The sequence below is a fragment of the Argiope bruennichi genome, chromosome 9 (assembly GCF_947563725.1).
Source record: "Argiope bruennichi chromosome 9, qqArgBrue1.1, whole genome shotgun sequence".
Lineage (NCBI taxonomy): Eukaryota > Metazoa > Arthropoda > Arachnida > Araneae > Araneidae > Argiope > Argiope bruennichi.
This window is the reverse complement of record NC_079159.1, coordinates 6,938,943-6,960,843: the sequence shown is the minus strand read 5'-3', so window position 1 is coordinate 6,960,843 and position 21,901 is coordinate 6,938,943. Positions and strand designations below refer to the sequence as shown.

General features: G+C 30.8%; 1 protein-coding gene across 6 annotated transcripts in view; it reads right to left on the bottom strand.

Moving 5' to 3' along the window:
* Positions 1–21,901, bottom strand: part of LOC129983872 (ras GTPase-activating protein nGAP-like) — a 425,698-nt gene that overhangs the window by 179,408 nt on the left and 224,389 nt on the right. Inside the window, exon 1 of one of the 6 annotated variants that reach the window (XM_056093547.1) lies at positions 15,257–17,011. The exons of the other annotated variants lie outside the window; for them this stretch is intronic. Coding sequence (XP_055949522.1) covers positions 15,257–15,320 — 64 coding nt within the window. The 5' untranslated portion in view covers positions 15,321–17,011. Of the gene's footprint in view, positions 1–15,256; positions 17,012–21,901 lie in introns of those variants that run through there. 6 annotated transcript variants of the gene reach the window in all.

Sequence of the window (21,901 nt, the reverse complement as noted above, 5' to 3'; positions counted from 1 at the left end):
ACATATTATGAAAATAATATCCCCCCCCCAAACACACACACACACACACACACACACACACACACACACACACACACACACACATTGGGAATGGTATTTCAAAACCTTTCTTGCATATTCTCTAATAAAAGTAAACGAGTGCGTCAGGCGCATTTTTTTCCTAATCGATTAAAATCAAAACTTGACAGAGAATGACAACTTCAATCACAAACCATGACATGCCAGATTCGATATTTTTTAAGTATTAGGTTTTTGAGTTTACATGCTTCTGTAAGTACAGACCGACAGACGTTCAACCCCATGTTAGATCCGATTTAGAATTTGATAGCAATCTAATATAAACATTGCACCTGTGTAACGAATTTTATTCATCTAGCTCTATTGATTTAGAATGATCGTGGGCTAACTCTTATTCGAACAGCCGGACAGAAAGACTTCTGAATAGACTTTGCTCAATGCTCAAAGCGTTTTGAGTTATCTATCTTTGTCGCGGACAGGCAGCTATTTTTCAAAAATGTCGGATTGAAGGAAGTCTAAAAGTGGAGATGGGTCCAAGTTTCGAGTTGGAATTTTTTGACGATTACAGAGCGTTTTCTATACTTTGTATACGAGAAAGTATAAAGAATAAATAATTTTTCAGCGCAGCACTTTAAGTTAATGTGATCATCCATATTAATATGTTCTAAGGTCAGTAGAGAAATTTGTTATCCCAATTTTTCCAGAGAGTCCATATAACAATCTTTAATGTTATCACATGGCACAGCACACAAAGCAATCATTCTTAATCAATAAGAATCAGTGCGGATGCGAGAAAACACAAATCGTGAAGCATATAGAAGCATATGAGCAAAAAAAAAAAAGTACAGAGTTATCCTGGGGTTTTTGAACAAATACATACGGATTCTAACAGGATTTGGGCATGGGTGGCCTGGCGATAAGGTCTCGGTTTCGGAACCGGAGGGTTTCAAGTTCGAGACCCGATTCCATTGGAGAACCGTCGTGTCAACAGGACTGGTGCACGTTAAATCCGTCGGGGCCAAATGTCCTCCCGCTGGTGTGGTGTGGAAGTTTGGAGAGGGGCTGCCAACTCAGGTGTCGTCTTCATCATCTGACCGCGTTTCAAAATCACGAAATCCGTCCCAAAATAGCACTAGTGTTACTTTTAAAACTGGACGTTAATATAACAAAACTAAATCCAAGAGAATTTGCATAAGATGTGAGATCTTGTAGCTATCTTCTGTTCTTAATCAATGCATCCAAAGACTTGTCGAAGTATTTGGACGTATAATTTAAGAATCCGTTCTATAAACTTATTTATAAACTAACCGCCTTTGGCAACCAGTTTTTTCGATTGGACTATTGACTTCTAAGACTGTTTAAATGATTAACAGGAAATGCATTCTAATAAAACATTTCACCTTATTATTTGATACGGCTGAAAATCTTGAAAACAATTGCATCAATTAACTGCGAATGAAATAAAAGCGGAAGTGTAACATCCTCCTACCGAGTAAATGATCGGTAAAAACACAGGATTGAATGTTTTGAAAAGTGAGTTTGAATTCCATCAGAGCATTTAAAAACATAATCGCATACAATGTATCAAACTGAATTAAAAATGATAGTAAAATCAAAGGCAACATTTTATCGAAATGTTGCCCTTGATTTTTGAGTATGAAGATAATACGAAGACTATTTTTGTAAAGTACTTGTTATGGAAGATATAAACATCAATTCCCATACACAAACCATAACGATTATCCATCTTGGCGACATTTAAGTTTATTTTTGCGCTCGATTGCGTTCGGATGGATGCCTATTTCTTGATTTCATTTATATCTTCTTTTCTCTCATTGAAATGCATCTTTTGGTAACACGGCGAACGATCTTCAACACATTTCTAATAACATAAACTGATAGAAGTGCAGAATTGAATGCAGCTGTAAAAACTTTCAATGAACCAGTCTGAAATTCGTATGATGGTTTGTTTACATTTGACTGTTGCCATTCTACAATCAGAAATAAGAGCAATTTCTGCACCATATACATTAGTGTTTTGTATATAAATTGGGAGACTTGGCTGCAACGAAGATTTTTCTTTTATAAATCAAAGTAAAAATGGTTCGATGTTTGAATTAAGAAGACTGTGAAACGCAATACGAGTATTAGAAGAAGGGAAAAAAATCCAAGATATAACCAATGTGATTGACAATCGTAAAACAACAGCTACCAAAAATAGGACAGCTAAAGAAATAGACGAGCATCTCCAACATCCTCCGACATGCCTACACGATAATTAGATGGGTGTAGAATTCCGATTGCCTCCGTGTGACAGTCGGAAAATGCCAGCAGGATGTTTTGATTACGTGTTATTTGAGTGTGTGAACGACATAATGAGACACTCGTTTTATTTTGGAACAGCGTGAGTCAACATGATTTCGACATTTCCAGTTATGTCAACGCTCGACAGTACAGAATTTCAACATCTTCTTTCTGCAAACTGATTGCTCCATTTCTTTCCATGATCAAGAGATTTAACAAAGGAATTACTTTGATCGAAAAATATTTTTCATATTAAATTTCCCAGAAATATTTGAACATTATTAAACGGCGTATAGATCATACTACCAGATTATTATAGTCTGAGATTAAATAGATTTTCAAGTTTTCTGGCTGCGAATACAACTGTGACTTAAAAAAAAAAAATGACCATTATTTTCTTCTTCTTCTTAATATTCCTTTATTTGAATGAAAAATGATCACACAGTGTCTGTAAGTCTGATTGTTTCAACAGGGTCATCACTGAAAACCATGATTTTTATTTTTAAAAAAAATTCACACATTTTCTACTGGAAATTTGCGTTTTGATGAATCTCGATTTCATTTAAAAATTAAGAAAAGCGCAATTACCAAATCAAATCCAATTGAAAATGAATTGAAAAAAATCTAATTGAAAAAAATGCAAAAATCTAAAATCAGTCGCATCTTCAAATAAAACTACAAGATAGGGTTCAAATGAAAAGGTACGAAACGTCGTAATGACGTAACCGTTAACATATTTGCCTATGTCGCTATGGGAGAACGTAGCTAGACATCTAGAGATGTGATTGGAGTTTCCGGTGTAGATCGGAGTATGCGCGGGGGCCCGCATGCGCAGGTGAGAGCAGAGGTTCTTATAAAGAGTGCCGTCCAATTGATGTGGCAATGCATGTGAAGACAGGATGACACAGGCACAGAAGAACCATTAACTCCGATGCATACTGTGAGACACTCCGAAGACTACGCAGGTCCATCAAGGACAAAAGACCGAGGCTACTCACGGAGGGTGTGGTTCTGCTCCATGATAACGCGTGTCCTCACTTCGCCAGAGTCACACACGCGGAAATGGTCAAGTTCAAGTGGGAGCAGCTCCACCATCCGCCCTACAGCCCGGACATGTCGCCTTGCGATTTTCATGTCTTTGGTCCCCTGAAAAAAAAATCTGAAAGAGAAGCGCTTCAACTCGGATAGCGAACGCAAGGCGCTATGAAGGATTGGGTCCCGTCATGGCCACAGGAATTCTGGGAACAAGGAATCCTTAGGCTCGCTAATCGTTGTGCTCAGACCAATGGTATATAATTTGAATAAAGTCTCCGTTTATACCACAGTGTCGTTTCATACCTTTTCATTTGAACACCCTTTGTATTTAGCATAGCAATGCAGAATGATATTATTTTAGGAGAAATATAAATCCTGTATAATAAGTAGAAAGAAAATTGTATTGTATATTATAAGAAACTGTACTGTAAACTGTATAGTATCTTTAGTAAACTTACAGGTAATTTATGAAAATGGCTTTCTGTATTTACAATAACATTTAAATGCAAGTGAAAAATAATTGGATTTTGGAACGATAGAAACTATATTAAGTGAAAAATTTGAAAACTACAATTTATTGGATCAGTTCACAATAAATAAAACTGCTCAGCATTTTGTAATTGTTTGCTTTTTTTTTTTTTTTTTTTTTTTTTTTTTTTTTACTGTTAAGTGTTTTTAATCAATTACATAAAATTAAAGACATTTTCATTTTCTTCATTTAAAGTTACAAAATAATTGACAAATTCGATATTGAATGATTTTGTAAATCTAGACCGATCTAGATATAATATATCATTTGAAACAAAATAATTATTGAAAATGATCTTTTACATCTAGAATTACGCCAATCTTCACGTCCATTTTTATAAAAAAAAACATAAAAACTTATTTTTAAAAAAAATTCAAAAAATAATATTTTAATGTTTAAATTTTTTTTAGAATATTTTATAAAAGAAAAAAAATATTTTACAATATTAAAAAATATACCTATTTATATGGCATAACACTTTTGCTTTTTCATGGAACGATTTTCAAAAAAATAAATAAATAAAAGCATAAAACTTCATTCAACATCATATTTTTTTTCTGAAAGCATTTATTTATTTCTTTTGCAAATAGATACTTAAAAAGTTTTTTTTTTTTAAACCATGCAATGGAATTGTTTAAAATATCTGGACCATTTTCATAATTGAATGGAAATAAGAAAATAAGTCTGTTTTCTTAACCATTGAAATTGACCATTAATAAAAAATGGACCAAATAGGTTCTAAGAGACCTTTATGTTTCCGTAATATGAGAAAATGCATTGCAATTTCATAAATAATATCTGAATAGGAATTTCATATGATTAACCTAATCATTATGTTTCAAATTTTCTACATCGAGTTTCAACATAAATATTCCGAAGTAGAGGGGGTGGAAGGATTCTCTTCCGGATCAAGCCATGTTTTTAATGCATGCAAAACAATTTGCGGAATAAACCTGGAATACCACAATGCTCCGCATTCATTTTTTTTTTCAAAAAAAAAAAAAAAAAAAAAAAAAAAATTAGAATCCATGCAACCTTCAAATTTTCTGCTTCAGGCACCAAATAAAGCACATCATTACATCCCTTAATTTTATCATATAAAATGGCAGAAGTTACGTTTTATCTGCTTGTCGATAAAACATAATGCCCATAACAATACAATTTCCTACTCTGCCGATAACAATGAGGAAAAAAATGCATAAATAAAAGGATTGGTGAAATGACGGTTATTTTTTTCCCCCATCGTTTCCCCAGGGTGTAGGGCATTCTGCCATTTGTCCGAGCTACAACTCATCCTTTGCATCTGAAATTGTCCATTAACTTCATTCAAATAAGCGCACGCCATCCCTTTTTTAAAATCCTTTCAAATCCAACCAAATATCCCGAAATAGGCCAATGGACTGTATCGAGTTCGATTCTTAATGATGAGGCTTTTAAACCCTTCTACCGATTTTTCCCATCTTAAAAACGCTTCGATTTGTTCTATTTTTAGAACGAGTTCATTTTCGGAGGTGAACAGAATTCAATTATTTTCTAAAGCAAGGAGAGGGAAAAACTGCAACAACAATGCACAATTACCACTTTGTATAAGAGAAGTGAAAATGCATCTTGTGTTTCGGTTTTATTGAAAATCTGAAAATTAGTTTTCAAGCATTTTTTTTTTTTACATTCCAATGATAAAGACTCATTTAATTATAAGAATTTTTTTTTTGTTAAAATATTCCTATTTAAGATTAAAAATTTAATGTAAGTTGTTGAAAAATATTTTATTTACTTATTTATTTATTTTTGAGTATAACCTGTTCTTTAAATGTTTAAGATAAGAATAATATTTTTAATATCCAATATCTGTACATCTTTAAAGGAAAGAATTAAAAATACATATGCACATCTTTACAGAGGGGAAAAAAAAAATGAAGTCCACTTTTGCCCGTGCAATGGACACCCAGATCATAAAATTCACATTTCATCGGTTTAAATGCAATGAAAAGGCATTTATAATTCAATTAACATTAATTAATTTCAAGATACATAAGCAAATATACATTTGGCATATAAAGTAAATGAATTAGATAAATAAAAACAAGTATTGTTGTAGCGAAGGTAAAAAACACCCAAAAGATTAAAAAAGAAATCCTTATTATATTCTTTAACAATAGTCATTAAAACTTGCAAAAAAAGTAAATTACAAATTAATCATTTTTTTTGTGCGAGTAATTGAGATCTCTGAAGAAATTGGGATGTATTTAAAGCTTTAAATATATAAAGATCTAATATTATTAATTAATTAAAGATATAATATTAAAAATGTTAAAATTTTAATTTTTCAAATAAGAGAATAACTTCAAAAGCTAAAAGATGATAACATCATGGTATGAAACATAATTTAACTCAAATGAAATCTATAGAAAATTTTTAAAAATATTAAAATTTAGCAGAATTAACGCTATTTGATAACGGCAAACAAACTTTCCTCACTATCAATCTCATGTTTCTTTTTATCATATATAATTTTCATATTTAGCACGCGAAGCCATCAGCTACATAGAAGAGATCTCACTTTTATATGCAACGAGCGGCAAGTGCATTAGATTTAGTTCATCAAAATCAAAATATTCATACATCGATCATTAATAACATATGAGATAAGCATTGATAGCAATTTAAAAAAAGAAAGGAAAAACATTTTTAAAAAATTAAATATTAAAAAAACCTTCTGCAATATAAAAGACAAAAGCTGAACTACTTGGCTTTGATTAAAACCAGCAAGTTCGTATATGCAGTTGTCATTGAGCAATTCATAACCATTCATGTCTTTTTACACTTTTACCACCAAATCTAACAAATTTTAAACTCAGCTTTTATAGGGATTGTTATCTTCCAAATATTTTTGATACCTCTAAATTAAAAAAAAAAGTTTTTTTAATGTTTATAAGCAGACAGCAATATTTTAAAAGGAAAATTTTAAATGGATCCAATTCATTAAATGCATAATGAAAACAAACGTTTTATATTTGCAATTTTTTCAATAAATATTTTTTTAGAAAGAAGTTAAATGCAATTCAAAAGTTTGACAGTGTTCATATTTCTTCATTTTATTGTCAAAAAAATAATCCTGACAGTTAATTAATTTTCGAAATACAAGCAAACTTCAGAAAAATTACATGCAGCGGGAAAGCGATTCGAAAATGTTTCGATATATATTTAGTTAAGGCAATATAAAACATTACAAATAGAGATATTTTATTAAGAATGGTTTTATTAAAATAAAGATTTCCAAAAGGCAATGTAATTTCTTTCCCTCTTTCTTTTAGGAATAAGAAGTTGTCACATATTACATGAATATGCAAGTTTAAAAAAAAAGAAATCCATTTTGTCCATTTTTACGATCTGAACAGAAAGAATAGAAGGAAGAATAAATATATATTTTTTTATTTTTGACGGAATGACCTTCAACACCTTCCTGAACACAAAGATCTCGGCGTGCCTAAGGAGATATTCCAGTTATTCAGCTGGCTTAAAGGTATGGGGGAGGAGCGGATTTTAATGGTCGTTGTTCCTCGTGAAGCGTTTCGGCATTCCAAAACTAAAAAAAGAGAGCCAGAAATCCTTTAATTGTTTGTTTGAAGATGCGCCGATGCACATCTCCACGATTAGGGAGGAGAAAAAAAAAAAAAAAAAAAATCGCACATTAATTAAAACACAAAATGCAAAGAAAACGCTTTCGATTCTGTTTATTTCCCGAAAATTACCTTCCGTAATGTTTCGTGAAATATGAAAACACATAAGAATGGCGATAATTGCTGCAACAGATTGTTAAAGAATTTTTTCAATGATTCATAACAATAAATAAATACGCTTTTGCATCATTTGTGTTGTCGGCGTACAGGTGTAGCAGAAGAAATGTATTGCGTCACGAAATCCTGTGTAAACTACGACGCATTTTATGCGGTCCTCTTGCAATCATCAGAAATATAAAGCAAGAGTACTAATTCATTACGAAAACGTCTTGAATATTAGAATTGCACGTGCAACAGGCATGCATTGTTTGCCAACGGACTCTAAAACCCTCTGCGTTTTTTGCGCATGCGTTAGGATGGGTTTCATTCGACAAAATAAAGGAGAGAGGGAAGATGATAGGAGGAAACGTTTACATTTAACAATCAAGTAAATTTCGGACATGAGCACAGCTTCCGCGTCTCACCCCTTAGTGAAATAGAATCGTCGAAAACTGATCGTCTCAGGATGCTGAAACGAATAATACCAAAAGCCGTAAGATTAGAAAATGCAACTATTATCAAAATGATTGTACGCCTTAAATACTAAATCGCTACAAAAAAAAAAAAAAAAAAAAAACTTTTTACAAACTAAAAAAAGTACTAAGATAATTTGGCTGTGAAATAGCAATCCGAAATGTAAGTGCAAATGTCCAAACAAGACAATAAATAAGGTATTTGTCAATCTAGCAAAATAATTCAATTGTTCTGAAATTATAAAAATTTTAATTCTTTTGCATGTTCAGTTTTATTCTAATCGCAGTTATAATCAATAATACTTAGTTACTGACTCACAATCAAAATAAATAACTAATTCTTTATCAAATGAAATAATGTAAATTATAATTATTTAAATGATAAAAACTTTATGCTCGCCTTGCTAACGAGAAAAATTTCGTGTAATTTTGTTCACTTTGCCATCCATTTCGTGCATTTCTACATGCTTGCAGGCTTTTTTCGTGTTGGTTCCCCCCCCCCTCCCCAGAAGGCCAGTTAATGCTCTATAACGAAAACAGCTTATCGAGTTTGAGCTTGATACAGGTTGACGGAATGAAAAACACTCCACAGTATATCATGCCCATTCAAATAATTTAAAATCATTTAATTCAAATATATTTTTAAGAGACAAATCTATAACATGCAGGATTAGAATTTATTCAAAAACTATTAAACGATCTTCGTGCCATAAAAATATATTTCAAACAAATGGTTTAATTTCCTGGAGATCATTCTAAAGTCCCAAGAAATATAAACAAGTATAAAAAAATAATTTATTGGTGATGCAGTAACTTGTAATTTTCTATGCACTGTCAAAACAAATTGGCAATGGCGATGGATGTAGATACGACTACACGGATCACGGCATTTTAAATTATGGTTTGCGAAGACACGAAGAGGAACAACTGAATTTCGAGGGTATTGAAAGTTCTGAAAAATCAAGTATTTATATAAAAATTCCTCAATATAGAAACGTAAATTTAAAACATTTCAATTAAACTTATTAAATAATTGTATTTATTTATTTATTTTTACTTCTAATGAATACTTATTTCTATGCTTTATCTTCTTACTACTAAATATAGTTTAAGTTTACATAGTATAGTTGTATATAAAATATATAGTTTATAATATAAATATATTTTATAATATAGTCTATAATATAAATATATTTTATAATATATAGTTTATATAATAATATATATTTATAATATATAATAAAAGTTTTTGAATGAAAATATGCCTAAAGAAATCTTTTGGAACCTAAAAGAAGTAACGAAAGGCAAATATTAAAAACGCTAAGGACAGGCATTATTCTTATTTTAAACTCAAAAAACGAAAGAAGGAGGGAAAATGCTAAAAAATTGTATACTTTTTTCTGAATATCAAAATATTTACATACTTTATAATCAGACTGGAAAAATTATTAAGGAACATTTTATTTACTTCAGAAAAAAAAAGAAGAAAGTAAATGTCTCTGAATTTGCAATTATAATTCAATAAACAGACAAAACAAATTCGGAAACAATTTTTACGAGACGATAGCTTCTAGAGTATTGACTCAATTACTATTTTCAACCACAATCATGGTAAGGGATTACAGTTACTTTATCACATAACAAGAGTGCCGAGAAAAATGTCCGAAATAACGATTGTTTGATGCTATCTTACTGGAGTTTTCCTAAAAAGAGCAGCGGAGCATGAAATCAATACATGGCATCGCTTTTGAATTAAAATTCTATAACAGGTTTCCTATTTCAAAAAATTCATGCATTTCCTGTTTCACACGGTATAGAACGAGTAGACTAAACAGAATATTTCAGACAAGCCTCAAAAGATTTAAATTGTTTCTCACACAACTGGTATGAAAAATTGACGCATTAAAAAAAAAGGAGACACATTCTTCAGTGTTTGAAAATATACTCTAGAATGAGCTCAAACAACAGGATGCTGAAGCACTCACTTCCTGTACAAACAAAATATTTTACAAGAAATAACTAATAATTAGATATAAAAAGAGTAACAAAGAGAAAATAAGTTTTTATTATTTAAAATAAGAAGCAATGCCTTTATATGCGCGCTGTGTTTGAGAAGACAGAATTAATAAAAAAATATTCGCTTATTTTTTTAATAAATAAATTTGTAAAGCAATATTATTTTTCCTGATTGAAGAAAAATCAAGTCTAATTACACATGGAACATTTCAAGAAGCGTGGATAAACAAAATTAACTTATTATTGTTAAAGTTAAATAACCGCAGTGTTATATAAAGTTCACAAACAACTAAACCAAAACATGAATGTTTTTTGAATTCCTTCATATAAACTAACTTCACAATTTCAGTCAGTTGATTTTGATATTAAATGAGAAAAAAATAAAAATAATATATTAAAAAAAATGCAAAATTAAAGCAATAAAAGTTTAAAAACTTTTTTATGTGTAAAACAACATAATCATAAATGTTATACCAATGGCATGAAAAATACTGAATGCGATGACACTGAATGGAATAATAATATAAACATTGCTGTTGTTTCATAAAAATTAAGAAAATAGTTCTTTATGCTAATTTTATCTTCAGAATCACACAGCACAGTAAGAATTATTTAATAACACAGCTTTCTTTCAAAAGAAGAAAAAGAAGAAGGAAAAAAAAAACATCCAAATAATTCTAAAGCAGACGATTCCAGCTATGCAGCCACTCATAAGGATGAAAAATATCAGATGCCGTCTGTAGACGTAGAAGAATTGGAACACAGTTAGTTTTGTTTATTTTCCAAGAACAGAAGGTTAAAAAAGCGCAATAAACGCAATTAAGAATTCTTAATTATCAGTCTAGTCTTGTTAAAGATTCGTGACAGAATCTTTAAATTTGGCGCTGATTCAGTTTTATTTGCGGCCCAAAAACTCGATCAACATCAGCATTATTCCAATGAATTCGAGTCATTGCTAATTCAGTACGAGATTTGATCATTTTAGGGTGAAAAGTCTTCAGTTAATTTCCTCTTTGACATCAAAAACGGGAACTCATCTTTTTCTTTTCTTTATATATGAATTGCTTGTTGTCGATAAATATTAAGGTTACGTGCTACCATCTGGGCGGAATTCCGCAGGCAAATCTCAACAGGTTTGTGCTGCAGTAAATAATTTCACTACAAAAGAATAACAACGACCTTCAAAAAATGGTAATTAAGTTGAAAATCAGCGTGATAGAAAGAGTTTTTAAAATCATTTCCTTGTGCAGAAATAATATTGACGGTGCTGCATTTTTGATTGACAATTGCAGCGAAATATTATAAAACAATATAAAAAAAACAGAATAAAAAATGCAGACAAAAAAAAATAAGCTTTAATAGAAAAAAATGGATGTTTCGATTAAGATGAATTCCATCAAGTAGTACAGCATATAAATACTAACAGATAACCCACTTGATACACCACTCAGCAAATTGCAATAGACGGTAATTCTTCCCCCCCCCCTCCCCCTACGTATATTTATTTGTAAGAGCAAAAATCCTATGCCATTTTACAAAAGCAGTACACTCCCGAGTATCTGGTTCACGATATTACCCGAGCTAGTTTTCTTTCATTGTAATTAAATAAGGCAGGCTGCATTGGCAACATTATTTATGTTTCCTGCATTTAAGTTGGGCATTACAGAATTTATGTTAAAATATGAACAGTTTATATCCTTTAATTTATTTTTTCTCTAATAAATACTTATTTAAACTATCAGCACAGAGCGTTTTATTTTAACAAGGGAACTGCTTCTATACCGGGCAACGGCTGCGTTCACATTGAGATAAATGGAGGGCTTAGTACTCAATAAGAAGTGGGAAAATATGTATTATAAAAACTTTGCCTTCTGGTATTGCTAGGCAAAGAAATAAGTTACGAGTACTCCGGCTTATCCGGCTTTTTTTGCTATCCGGCCGGCCCTATGAAAAATAAAATATTTTCATTGCATTTAATAATTAATTAAAAATAAAAACAATCCTCAAAAAACTAATTTTTATTAAAAAGCATGAGAGTAAATGTAATAAAAAGATATTTAAGATTTGGGGGTGGGGGAATTAAAAAATCCACTGTTCCAAGAACTTGTTTTCGAAACTGAATATTCTCACTGTCCTTATGCAAATTATTTTGTTAAACGATATATTTAAAAGTTTGAAGACTTATATATAGACTCGCATCTCTCCTAGCAGACTCTTTTTTTTTTTTTGGAGCATCCCTTTAGCCTTGAATTAGAAACACTTGAGAATAACTGTGGGCTTTGCCAGCGGTGAAACAATTTTGCAGCGAAGTCTTCTACATATATAAGAGGAATTATGATTTGATACAGACAGTACAGTGACTTTTTAAGTGTTTTGTAAGCAGACAATTTTTTAAAAAAATGTTTAACTCAGATATGCTAAAAATATTATAGAAATAATTTTAGTAACTAATGTAGAAACAAAGAAATATCAAATAGAATGGAAAAAAGTCAACTAGAACGAGTTAAAAAAAATAAATTTTTATAATAATTATCATATTTTTAACGAGTTCTTTGAGTTATATGAACACTAAATTTAAAAATAATTAAAAATTTCTGATATTTAAAAATTTTTTGCTGCAATTTTAAATTTATGAGAATGAAAAATGACAACTTCTTTAAACAGAAAATCAACATCAAGAAATAAGCAGAAAATATTAGTAGTAAAAACTTAATAAATCTGAAATGAATCAAAAAAGAAAACATGAAAAATCTATAAAATCAGAAGACATGACATCCGTTTGGACCAAAAAAATGCTGAACTTTATAAAATAATGAATTTTATCAAACATTGACACCAAAAAATAAAATAAGATGATGAACGAAATAAGAAAAATCAATAAATTTATACAAAAAGAGTCAGATGTAAAAAAAATATTGTAAATTTAGTGCATAAAAGAGCATAAATCGGTCACAAAATCATAAAATTCGATTTCGAAAATGCTGAAATCTGCATTTCTTCTAAATTTGTGCAATTCAGTAAATTAAATTTTAAACGATTTTTAAAATGAAAGAAAAGGGTGAAAATTAAAAGTTAAAAAATCGCTTGTTTTATTAATATTTTACTTTAACATTAAAGCTTCTTTCAGAGTTCCTAATTTCAGTTTCGTGTGGGAAGAAATACAAAAATACAATCAATCATTTTCCAGCGCATTTCAAAATTCAATATTTTATTGATTGAAAATTTTGAAATGAAAAATGAAGGAAACTTTTTTTTCCAGCTTTTAAATTTATTCAAGCATATTACTAACATACTGAAAATTAACATATAGATGTTAAGATTAAATCATCAGAAACATTTTTAATCGAGACTAAAAAAAATGAAGATATAAAATCTGTCTGTAAAAAGTTAAAGTTAATACATAGTCTGGTATTAAATGGAAAAAAAAAGATATATATTTGATACCAAGTCAAATCATAATAGGATTTTAATTAAAGACAAAGCTGTACAAATAAATAGAATAAACAAATAAAATTTAACTGCCATTTCTTTATTTAGCTTTTTTATCTTCTTGCTTCTTTATTATTTATTCTTAAGATGTTCTTGTAAGGTCATAGCATGATAAGGTCATGGCGTTACTAAAATAAGTTTCAAATTCTTTTTAAAGCAAAATGATTTTTTTCATTCAACTTATTAATAAAAAAAAAACACCTTTATAATTTAGCGTACAGTAATATTTCAATTATTTTTTACACGTTTGTTTACAAGTTTATAATTCTGTAATTCTTCTGAAATTTATTTCTAAATATAGTGAGATAAAAGATTAAAAAATTACGTTACATGTAATAGCAATCAAAAGTCAATACTGAGTATTTAAAATTATAAATTGCAAATCATTTGCATAGAATAACAAAGGTTTCGGCAACTTTATTGTGAACATTATTTACAAAAATAAGAAGGTGAAAATTATTTTTTTCAATCCCCCTCTATGTCTTCTGAAATGTATGAAAAACAATTCATTCAAAACAATTGAAATCATCAATATTAACTTATCCTCTTAGATTGAGTAAAATAAAAAAAATCAAGGATAATTTAAAAATATATTTTGACACAATTTGAAACTTTTTTGAAATTCTTACCCTTTTGCTACAAAAGCTTAAATGAACGGAAATACATCTTCTAAGAAATGAAATTCTTTTATTATATAGCATTAGATAATATCATTAAATGTGATATTACTTTATTTTAAAGATTATCTTACGGCTATTCATCAAAAATTTTGATATTAAACCAAACAAATATTTGTTGCCCCTCGAAATACTGAAAATAACAAATATTTAAAATATAAATATAACTTGTAATTTTCTACTTGAGAACATTTACTTTTGATTCAGCAGACGCTATTGTATTTCTTCATAGGCATATCGAAACTGATACAAAACTAAAGTTACAAAAATAATCAATATATCATTATCGGAAATTCCTTATAAAAATTTTGATAATATAAATTGATTTTGAATCTGTTTATTTTACCGATAGATTTGTAAATAATAACAAAATGAATCATTATTACATTCAAGATTAAATGTTTTTAAAGAATTATTTTACGAGTTTGAGCAACAAACAGACGAAGGGGATGGTAGAATCGTTTCACTTGTGCAGAAATGCACAATAAAAATAATACAACCTTTTTCAAGCACCATATATCCAAGGAAAATTAACATTAAAAATATTCATAATATTAAATGTGGCTAAAATTTGAGAAATCTGAATGCTGAATTCGTGAACGTGTGTGCTTCTTTTGTTTCTGACGACAGCTCACTATGTATTGACGAGTTTCTAATCACTTTTTGGGCAAAAACAAACTTTCATGAAATTTAAAAACATAATATAAAGAAGTTGCATATTAAAAGGCATAAATTGCATCAATTAAATAAAAATTTCTCTAAGTAAAGTCACAAAACTAAAATTTCTCATTTTCTTTTTTGCTTAAATTATCTAATAATTTCAAATGAATTCAAAGAATCAAACACAATTTAAGAAGACAAACATAACATCAAAGTCCAACAGACAAAGCGAAAATGGTGTATTGTTTTAAATACGAATATATATTGGGAACTCACCCTGGCCTTCGTGAGATCTTCCACTGCTGCACAACATCTTCGTAAATGATCTCGGCAGAGACATAGTTATTTCTTCCTTTATTTAAAAAAAAATATCACGTCAGTTTCTCCTGTAGATTCAAATAGCACTCCTTATTTTTTCTCACTACGAAATGGCAGAAAACTCTGTATTCGGAACAAGCCCTTAGGGTCAAAATAGAAAGGATCGCCAGTTCAAAAGAAGTGTTAAAAGTTCAAAACTGCTGTGGGCAGAATTACAAAAATGAGGGCTGCCCTAGATTTGTATTCCTTAGATGATGATTCTTTCTTTGAAAAAAAAGTTAAGTCATCAAAAACAAGTGGCAAATAGAAAACAGGTGTTCTTACTCCAGCAAGTTGTCTTTTCCAGAATTCAGAAAAAAATCTCGAATCACCGTTTCTTTTTAATTCGCAGTTAAATAATCGGCGGAAAGAAAAAAACAGTAATTATATTTGTAAAGTTTTCCGCAGTAATAATTAAATTATAACAGTACACTAGTTATTTGTTTTGGAAATTTTAGTGCAATGAGCAAATTCTATTACAATAATGCACAGCTTTCAGATTATTCAGGTGAAATTTCTGAAATGATATTCTTCTTCATAAAAAAATGCTGATATTTTTCGAATAATGAAATGCAAATATCTTAAATTTTCTGTAGAATTAAAAGAAATAACAAGATGAATAAGAGAAATGTTGACAGAAATAAGATCTTAAAGTAAAGCAGAATCTAATGCTGCTAAACCCAAGCTCCAAGCTAAAAGCAATTATTTCTTTTTAAAAAAAATTCTCAAAAACTACTTGGCAATAACAATCAGCCAAGTAATTAGAGAATTTATCTCCTATTTGTATTTTTCAGAAGAAAAATCTGAAGTGTTCTTTCAACACCAGACACGTTTCACGGTATAAACACAAACTCGACAATCGATAACAGGCGGCCTTAAGAGCAAGATATATCGATAACAGCTACATTTGATTGTTTATTTTCAAAAGATGTCTCTCGGGAAAGCTGTTCCTAATCGATTACGGAAATAACCATCTAATTCTAGGAATGACTTGTAATCAGAAAGTTTCAGAGAGGAGGCTGTAAGGCAACGTCAACTTTCACTTGAATCATACATCAGATAATAAAAACTTAATTATATAGCAGTGACGTATGAATATGCACCGGCTGACCATTACATCATCGTTTGCCCCAAAGTTTTAATGCCACATTCATGATAGGACAACTGAATAAGCACTGATGTAAAAATAAACTTTGAAACTGAAGAGCAATGAAATTATCTTCTGAAATTTCACCAGTCTGAAAAAATTATCCAAGTAATTCCATTGAGTCACCTTTCGCACAAATAGTTCTGGAAGAACTTTCAGTCTATAAAAACATATGTACTTCACCAGTCATAAGTCCATCGAATTCACTGTTTTTCAGAATATCGTTCTTAAATCAGCACTTCACTTTAAGGCGCACCGTAAATCCACATATGACAGCAAAATCGCAGCTGATCACACATTCTTTTTAACTCCCGATCCTTGAAAGGAGGACGTGCCAAAACAATAAGGTATTTCCATCTGTATATTTCTGCAGCTGTAACAACAGCTAGCGGGAAGGAAGCCTGGAACAGAATCTCTCTGTTTGGGAGAGGTGACGGGTTGTTCTTGTCTTCGGCATACAACTCTTCTCATCAGTGGAGCATGAATGAACTCAAGCTGACAGCTTCTTACTACGGCCGAGGTAACGGTATTAGGGAATTGAAGAGGAGTAAGGCTGGGTTGCTGTAGTTGCGGATGGAAGATGCAACGGCAGTTTACGCGAGTTCAAATATCGCCAATAGCTGACGTTTGGCTTGGTTTTTCCCTCGCCGTGTGAGAGAGGAAACAGCTGGTTTTCGATTACAATGCCATCGTCTCGTACATTGTCTCGGTGAAATTGATTTTTTTTTTTTTTTTTTTTTTTTGTAAACCATAAAGAACTTGGTGGATTTGAAAGTTTTCAGGAAGTGCTCAGGGATTTTTTCTTTAATAAAATTAGTTTTATAACAAGAATCATTTCATTCAGAGAGAGCAGAATTTAAATTCTAATAAGTATATTGTTTAGAATAACTAAAAGAGAAAGGCTTGAGACGAATCTTAAAAAAACGGTTAGAAGAAATATCAACTTGAAAAAAAAAAGATTTCTATGAAAATTCTTTTGATTTAGCTTTTTCTTAAAATGCTGTTAATTTTAAAAACGTAAGTGAAAATCAATTACATCGATCGCTGTTTCAAGGGTACCACCCAGAAGAGAAACTGACAAATTAAAATTAATATACCTCTGAAATAAATTGCTGTCAATGGATACCATTCAGAGGAGAATCCGGCTATTAAAATGAATTAAAATGTAACCCTGAAATAAATCATTCTTTAAGGAATTTTGCTCGGAAGAAAATCTGGCATATTAATATTAATTAATATAATTCTGGAATAAATGCGGACTCAACTATAATATACTATGATTTCATGACTATGTTTCTAATAAATGTAATTTACTACAGAAAATATTCTCCTCCCAATTTCTTTGCTTATTTACACAATACGGCGCATTTGTGTTAAGCTTCGTGGTTAGAGAAAAGACCTAAGCAAGTTTATTTTGTAGCACTTATTATTGACTTACTGGATACGAAATCTGATATAAATTCACAATTTCTGGTGATCATACCATGCAATTCATCATTCTTGCTTGTTGCCATTTGGAGTCATTGTGTTCACAGACAGAAACGCATAGTTCCGAAAATGCCTCCCCCCCCGATCCAGGCGGATTTAAAATGGGGAGCTTCACTAAATTCTGAAATTACAATTCTTTGATGATTACAATACCTTCTTTTTATTCATTACTGTAATAATTATAACTATTGCAATTTAATATTGTAATAAAATAATAGACGCCATTTTCGAAAACTTAATCACATCTATGCAACCCTATTAGGAATTGCCATCCTTCATTTAAGAAGCTTTGAACAACAAGAAACTATAAGTAATTTAATAAGGAAGCTCAACTTTCATTATGTTGAATACCAATATTTTATATATATATATATATTCTCTATTCATAAATATTAAAACTATACGTTGAAAAAAACTAAAATGAATGAAAATACTAATAAAAAACGATGGCAATGGTCTTCTGAAATCTTCTCGTCTATTTTTTGATAAAGGTCTTATCCCTCTCCATAAAATTGTAGGCCTCGGGTAAGCGCGTAAATGCCATGTATGGAACTGGAGAACAATAGTTACGAAATTTAGGAATGAATCCGGGATTTTTACAGAATTTATAATGATAATACAGTACAGTCCCGATTATCCGCGGAATTGGGTGGCGCGGCCGCAGCGGATAACAAAAATCGCGGATAATCCAAAAAAAGCTAAAAACGGGTATAACAAAAGAGAAATAAGTCATTCCAACTTTGAAAAATCGTTTTATGTGCAATAAAACGTAAAATAAACAGCAGGAAATGTTTAACTAACGCTTAATATTTTAGTATATCACTCAAACCCAACCTAAAATGCATTTTGTTAATGAAAACAGAAAAGTGCTTTATACTTACGAGAGGCGTCAAGGATACACAGAAAAATGAATACATATGTACTTTATTAATATTGTAATGTATTATGTAATTACAAAAGCATAACTGTAAAACTGCACCTTTTTGAAGAAATCAATCATTTGTGTTTGCTTCTTGCTTTGGAAGCAAAAAAAAAAAAAAAAACTTAGTGCGGTAGGCGCGGATAATCGGGAGTCTACTGTATTTATTTTGGACGCCTTTTCTTCAATCGATTTTAACCAAAATTTGACACTGATCTACTGTTTGCCAATGGATTCTAAAACCCACCGGGATTTTGCACATGCGTTAGGATGGGTTTCATTCGACAAAATAAAGGAGAGAGGAAAGATGAAAAAAGGAGACTTTTACATTTAACAATAAAATAAATTCCGGAAGTACGCACATTTTTTCGCGTCTCACCCCTTAGTGGGATAGAACTGTTGAAAAGTGGTTCGCCCCAGGATATTGAAACCAACTTTACAATTCTAATCACAAGATCACAGACCGAATTTCAATGATTTTAGTTATTGCGTTTATGTATTATTATGTGTATATGCATGCGGAAGTACAGACCGACAGACGGTCAATCCTCAAATAAATATGATAAGAATTTACATTTCGGATGATAAACCTATGTAACAGTTATGTAGTTACTAAATTTTATCTATCTTTTTACGTTCTGAAGTTATTGAGTTCATTTGAATTGGAACAGCTGGACAAACAGACTTCTGTAAATGGAATTTGTTCAAAATATAATAGAAATCTACAAATTTGGTCTTAAGTCCATATATCGGATTTCATCCACCTAGCTCAAAGAGTTTTTGCATTATAGTGTTCATGGTCAGACAGACAGATATAATGTCGAAAAGGGGTGGTTTGAAATGTGACGATTCATCAAAATCTTAAACTCAATTATTTTTGACGATTGCCATAATTTTCCTACACTCTGCATAAGAGAAAGTAAAAATATGTGTTTAAAGAGACGGAATCATCTGCGTCCGACCTAATTCTGTTATTTCAGAGAGAAATCTATATTCAAAAAGAGAGAAAATGAATAAATAAATGGAACAGTCATCAAACAGAATAACAGGGATTTTTCTATCGAATAAAGGTAAGTTTAAAAAATTATAACAGCTTACGTAACGTCATTTTATTCCGTTAAATTGAGTAATAAATGAGGCAATAGAATAGTTTCATAAATTGAATAGCTTTCTGATTTAATAAAATAAGGTACACATTTTAATTATAGTAATTATGCATGCAAATTTTCAGCTATATATGCCAAGCAATTTTATAATTTTTAAACACTGCAAAGTATCAAGCGTTCTAACAAAACAGCTTTGGAAAATACCGAAGAACAGTGCATTGCGATGAAAAATGTAAGCATAGAAAATATGTAATTTAAAACGGTAAAGATAAATTTCAGATCTTTTATCATTTTGATTAACGTTTTTGCAGAGTCATTAATCATTATCTTAATTGAATGAACCGTTTTCACGGTACTCAAAATAAATAAATACATAAACAGGCATGTTTGATTCATAATTACGGTGTCTTTACACATGTAAAGACAACATTAACTGAAGCGTTACAACATCATCCACAATCGTTATGTCATATTTTTCTTTTTCGTAGCCAAAATGAATGAAAACTCGCCGAAGTTGGCGAGAATGCTCTCGCATCTCCAGCGAAGTCTTTCTCAAACTTCTCTCTCCGCGCATCACGTGGGTTCGATCTCTCCCGTGCCGACACGGAAGCAACAAACCCACGTTCCCAGGCCTGGCAGAATGTTTGCTATCTGATGGTGTGTGCTACGACAAGATGGCAGACGACAATGAAAGCCATTTGGAAGTGTTTTCATTTCCTGCTAATCAGAGGGAAGGCACGGAAAAATCGTTTGGTCTAAGTATTTAATTTCGGAATGGCATTCGGGAGAGAGCAAATCAAATGACTGATCTGGCTTTTCAGTATTCTGAACACAACGCAGCATTCCACTTTCTTTTTCCCTCTAAATTGTGGAGACTACGTACAGAATGGCAAATGATGGATTTCTAATGCTGTAGAAAAATGGTAATATGTAACAGGATGTTTGTTTTTGTAATGTTTATGACTCTTGAGTGAAATTTGTGGCATAATTATTTCATGGAAATTGATGTTAAAAGAGGATTAAGCCAACTATTCCCGCTGACAGTAAATTCAACTAAGGATAAAAAAAGTTAGACGAATAACGAATAAAAAAAAATGAATTAAGAGTTAGTTCGAATGATTATCTGCTCATGCATGGAAATTTGAAAGAATTTTATTATAATGATTTCATTACGGAAGTTGCCTTTTTACAATAACTGTGAACACACACAAACGAATAAATGCATTGGAATTTCAAAAATAATTATAACCAAAAATATTGTAATTTGTTCTCAAAAAAGGATCAGATGAAACGCCTGGTCGTTACACACACTAGCAATGCAGATGAAATATCATCAAAAATACATGCATCAGAATTTTAAAAAAATAGTTTACAGTTCTTCCTAAGCTATAAAAAGATATTCTTCTTCAAGATATGTTTCAAAAAACCGCCCTGATCATAGTACAAAATATTAACACAGACGAACTAGAAGAAAGAATAAATACTTTTATATGAAATGTCACACTTATTATCTGTGAATTTAGTTAGAAGAAAAAAGAATTTGTACTGAATTGCTTGCAACTAGTATGTCATACAGCATGCAATGTCGGTAACTAAATTTATGAACCAACGATAGGGAACCTTTAGGGTTTCAAACTCAAGGGGGGGGGGGGTAAAATATCCGAAAATCCCCTTCAGTGATGTCAATTCCAGCTCACGTAATATGCACAAAGTGCATCACACCAAATAAATTTTTGAGTTTAGTTTAGTTACATTGCGTCCTGTTTTAAAACAACAATGAGTCTATTTTGGGATGGTTCTTGTTATCTTAAATCGTGGTGAAGTGACCAGAACGAAACTTAACGAATCCTTCCTCTCCAATTTCCACATCATATCAGCGAAAAGACATTTCAACCATTACGTCT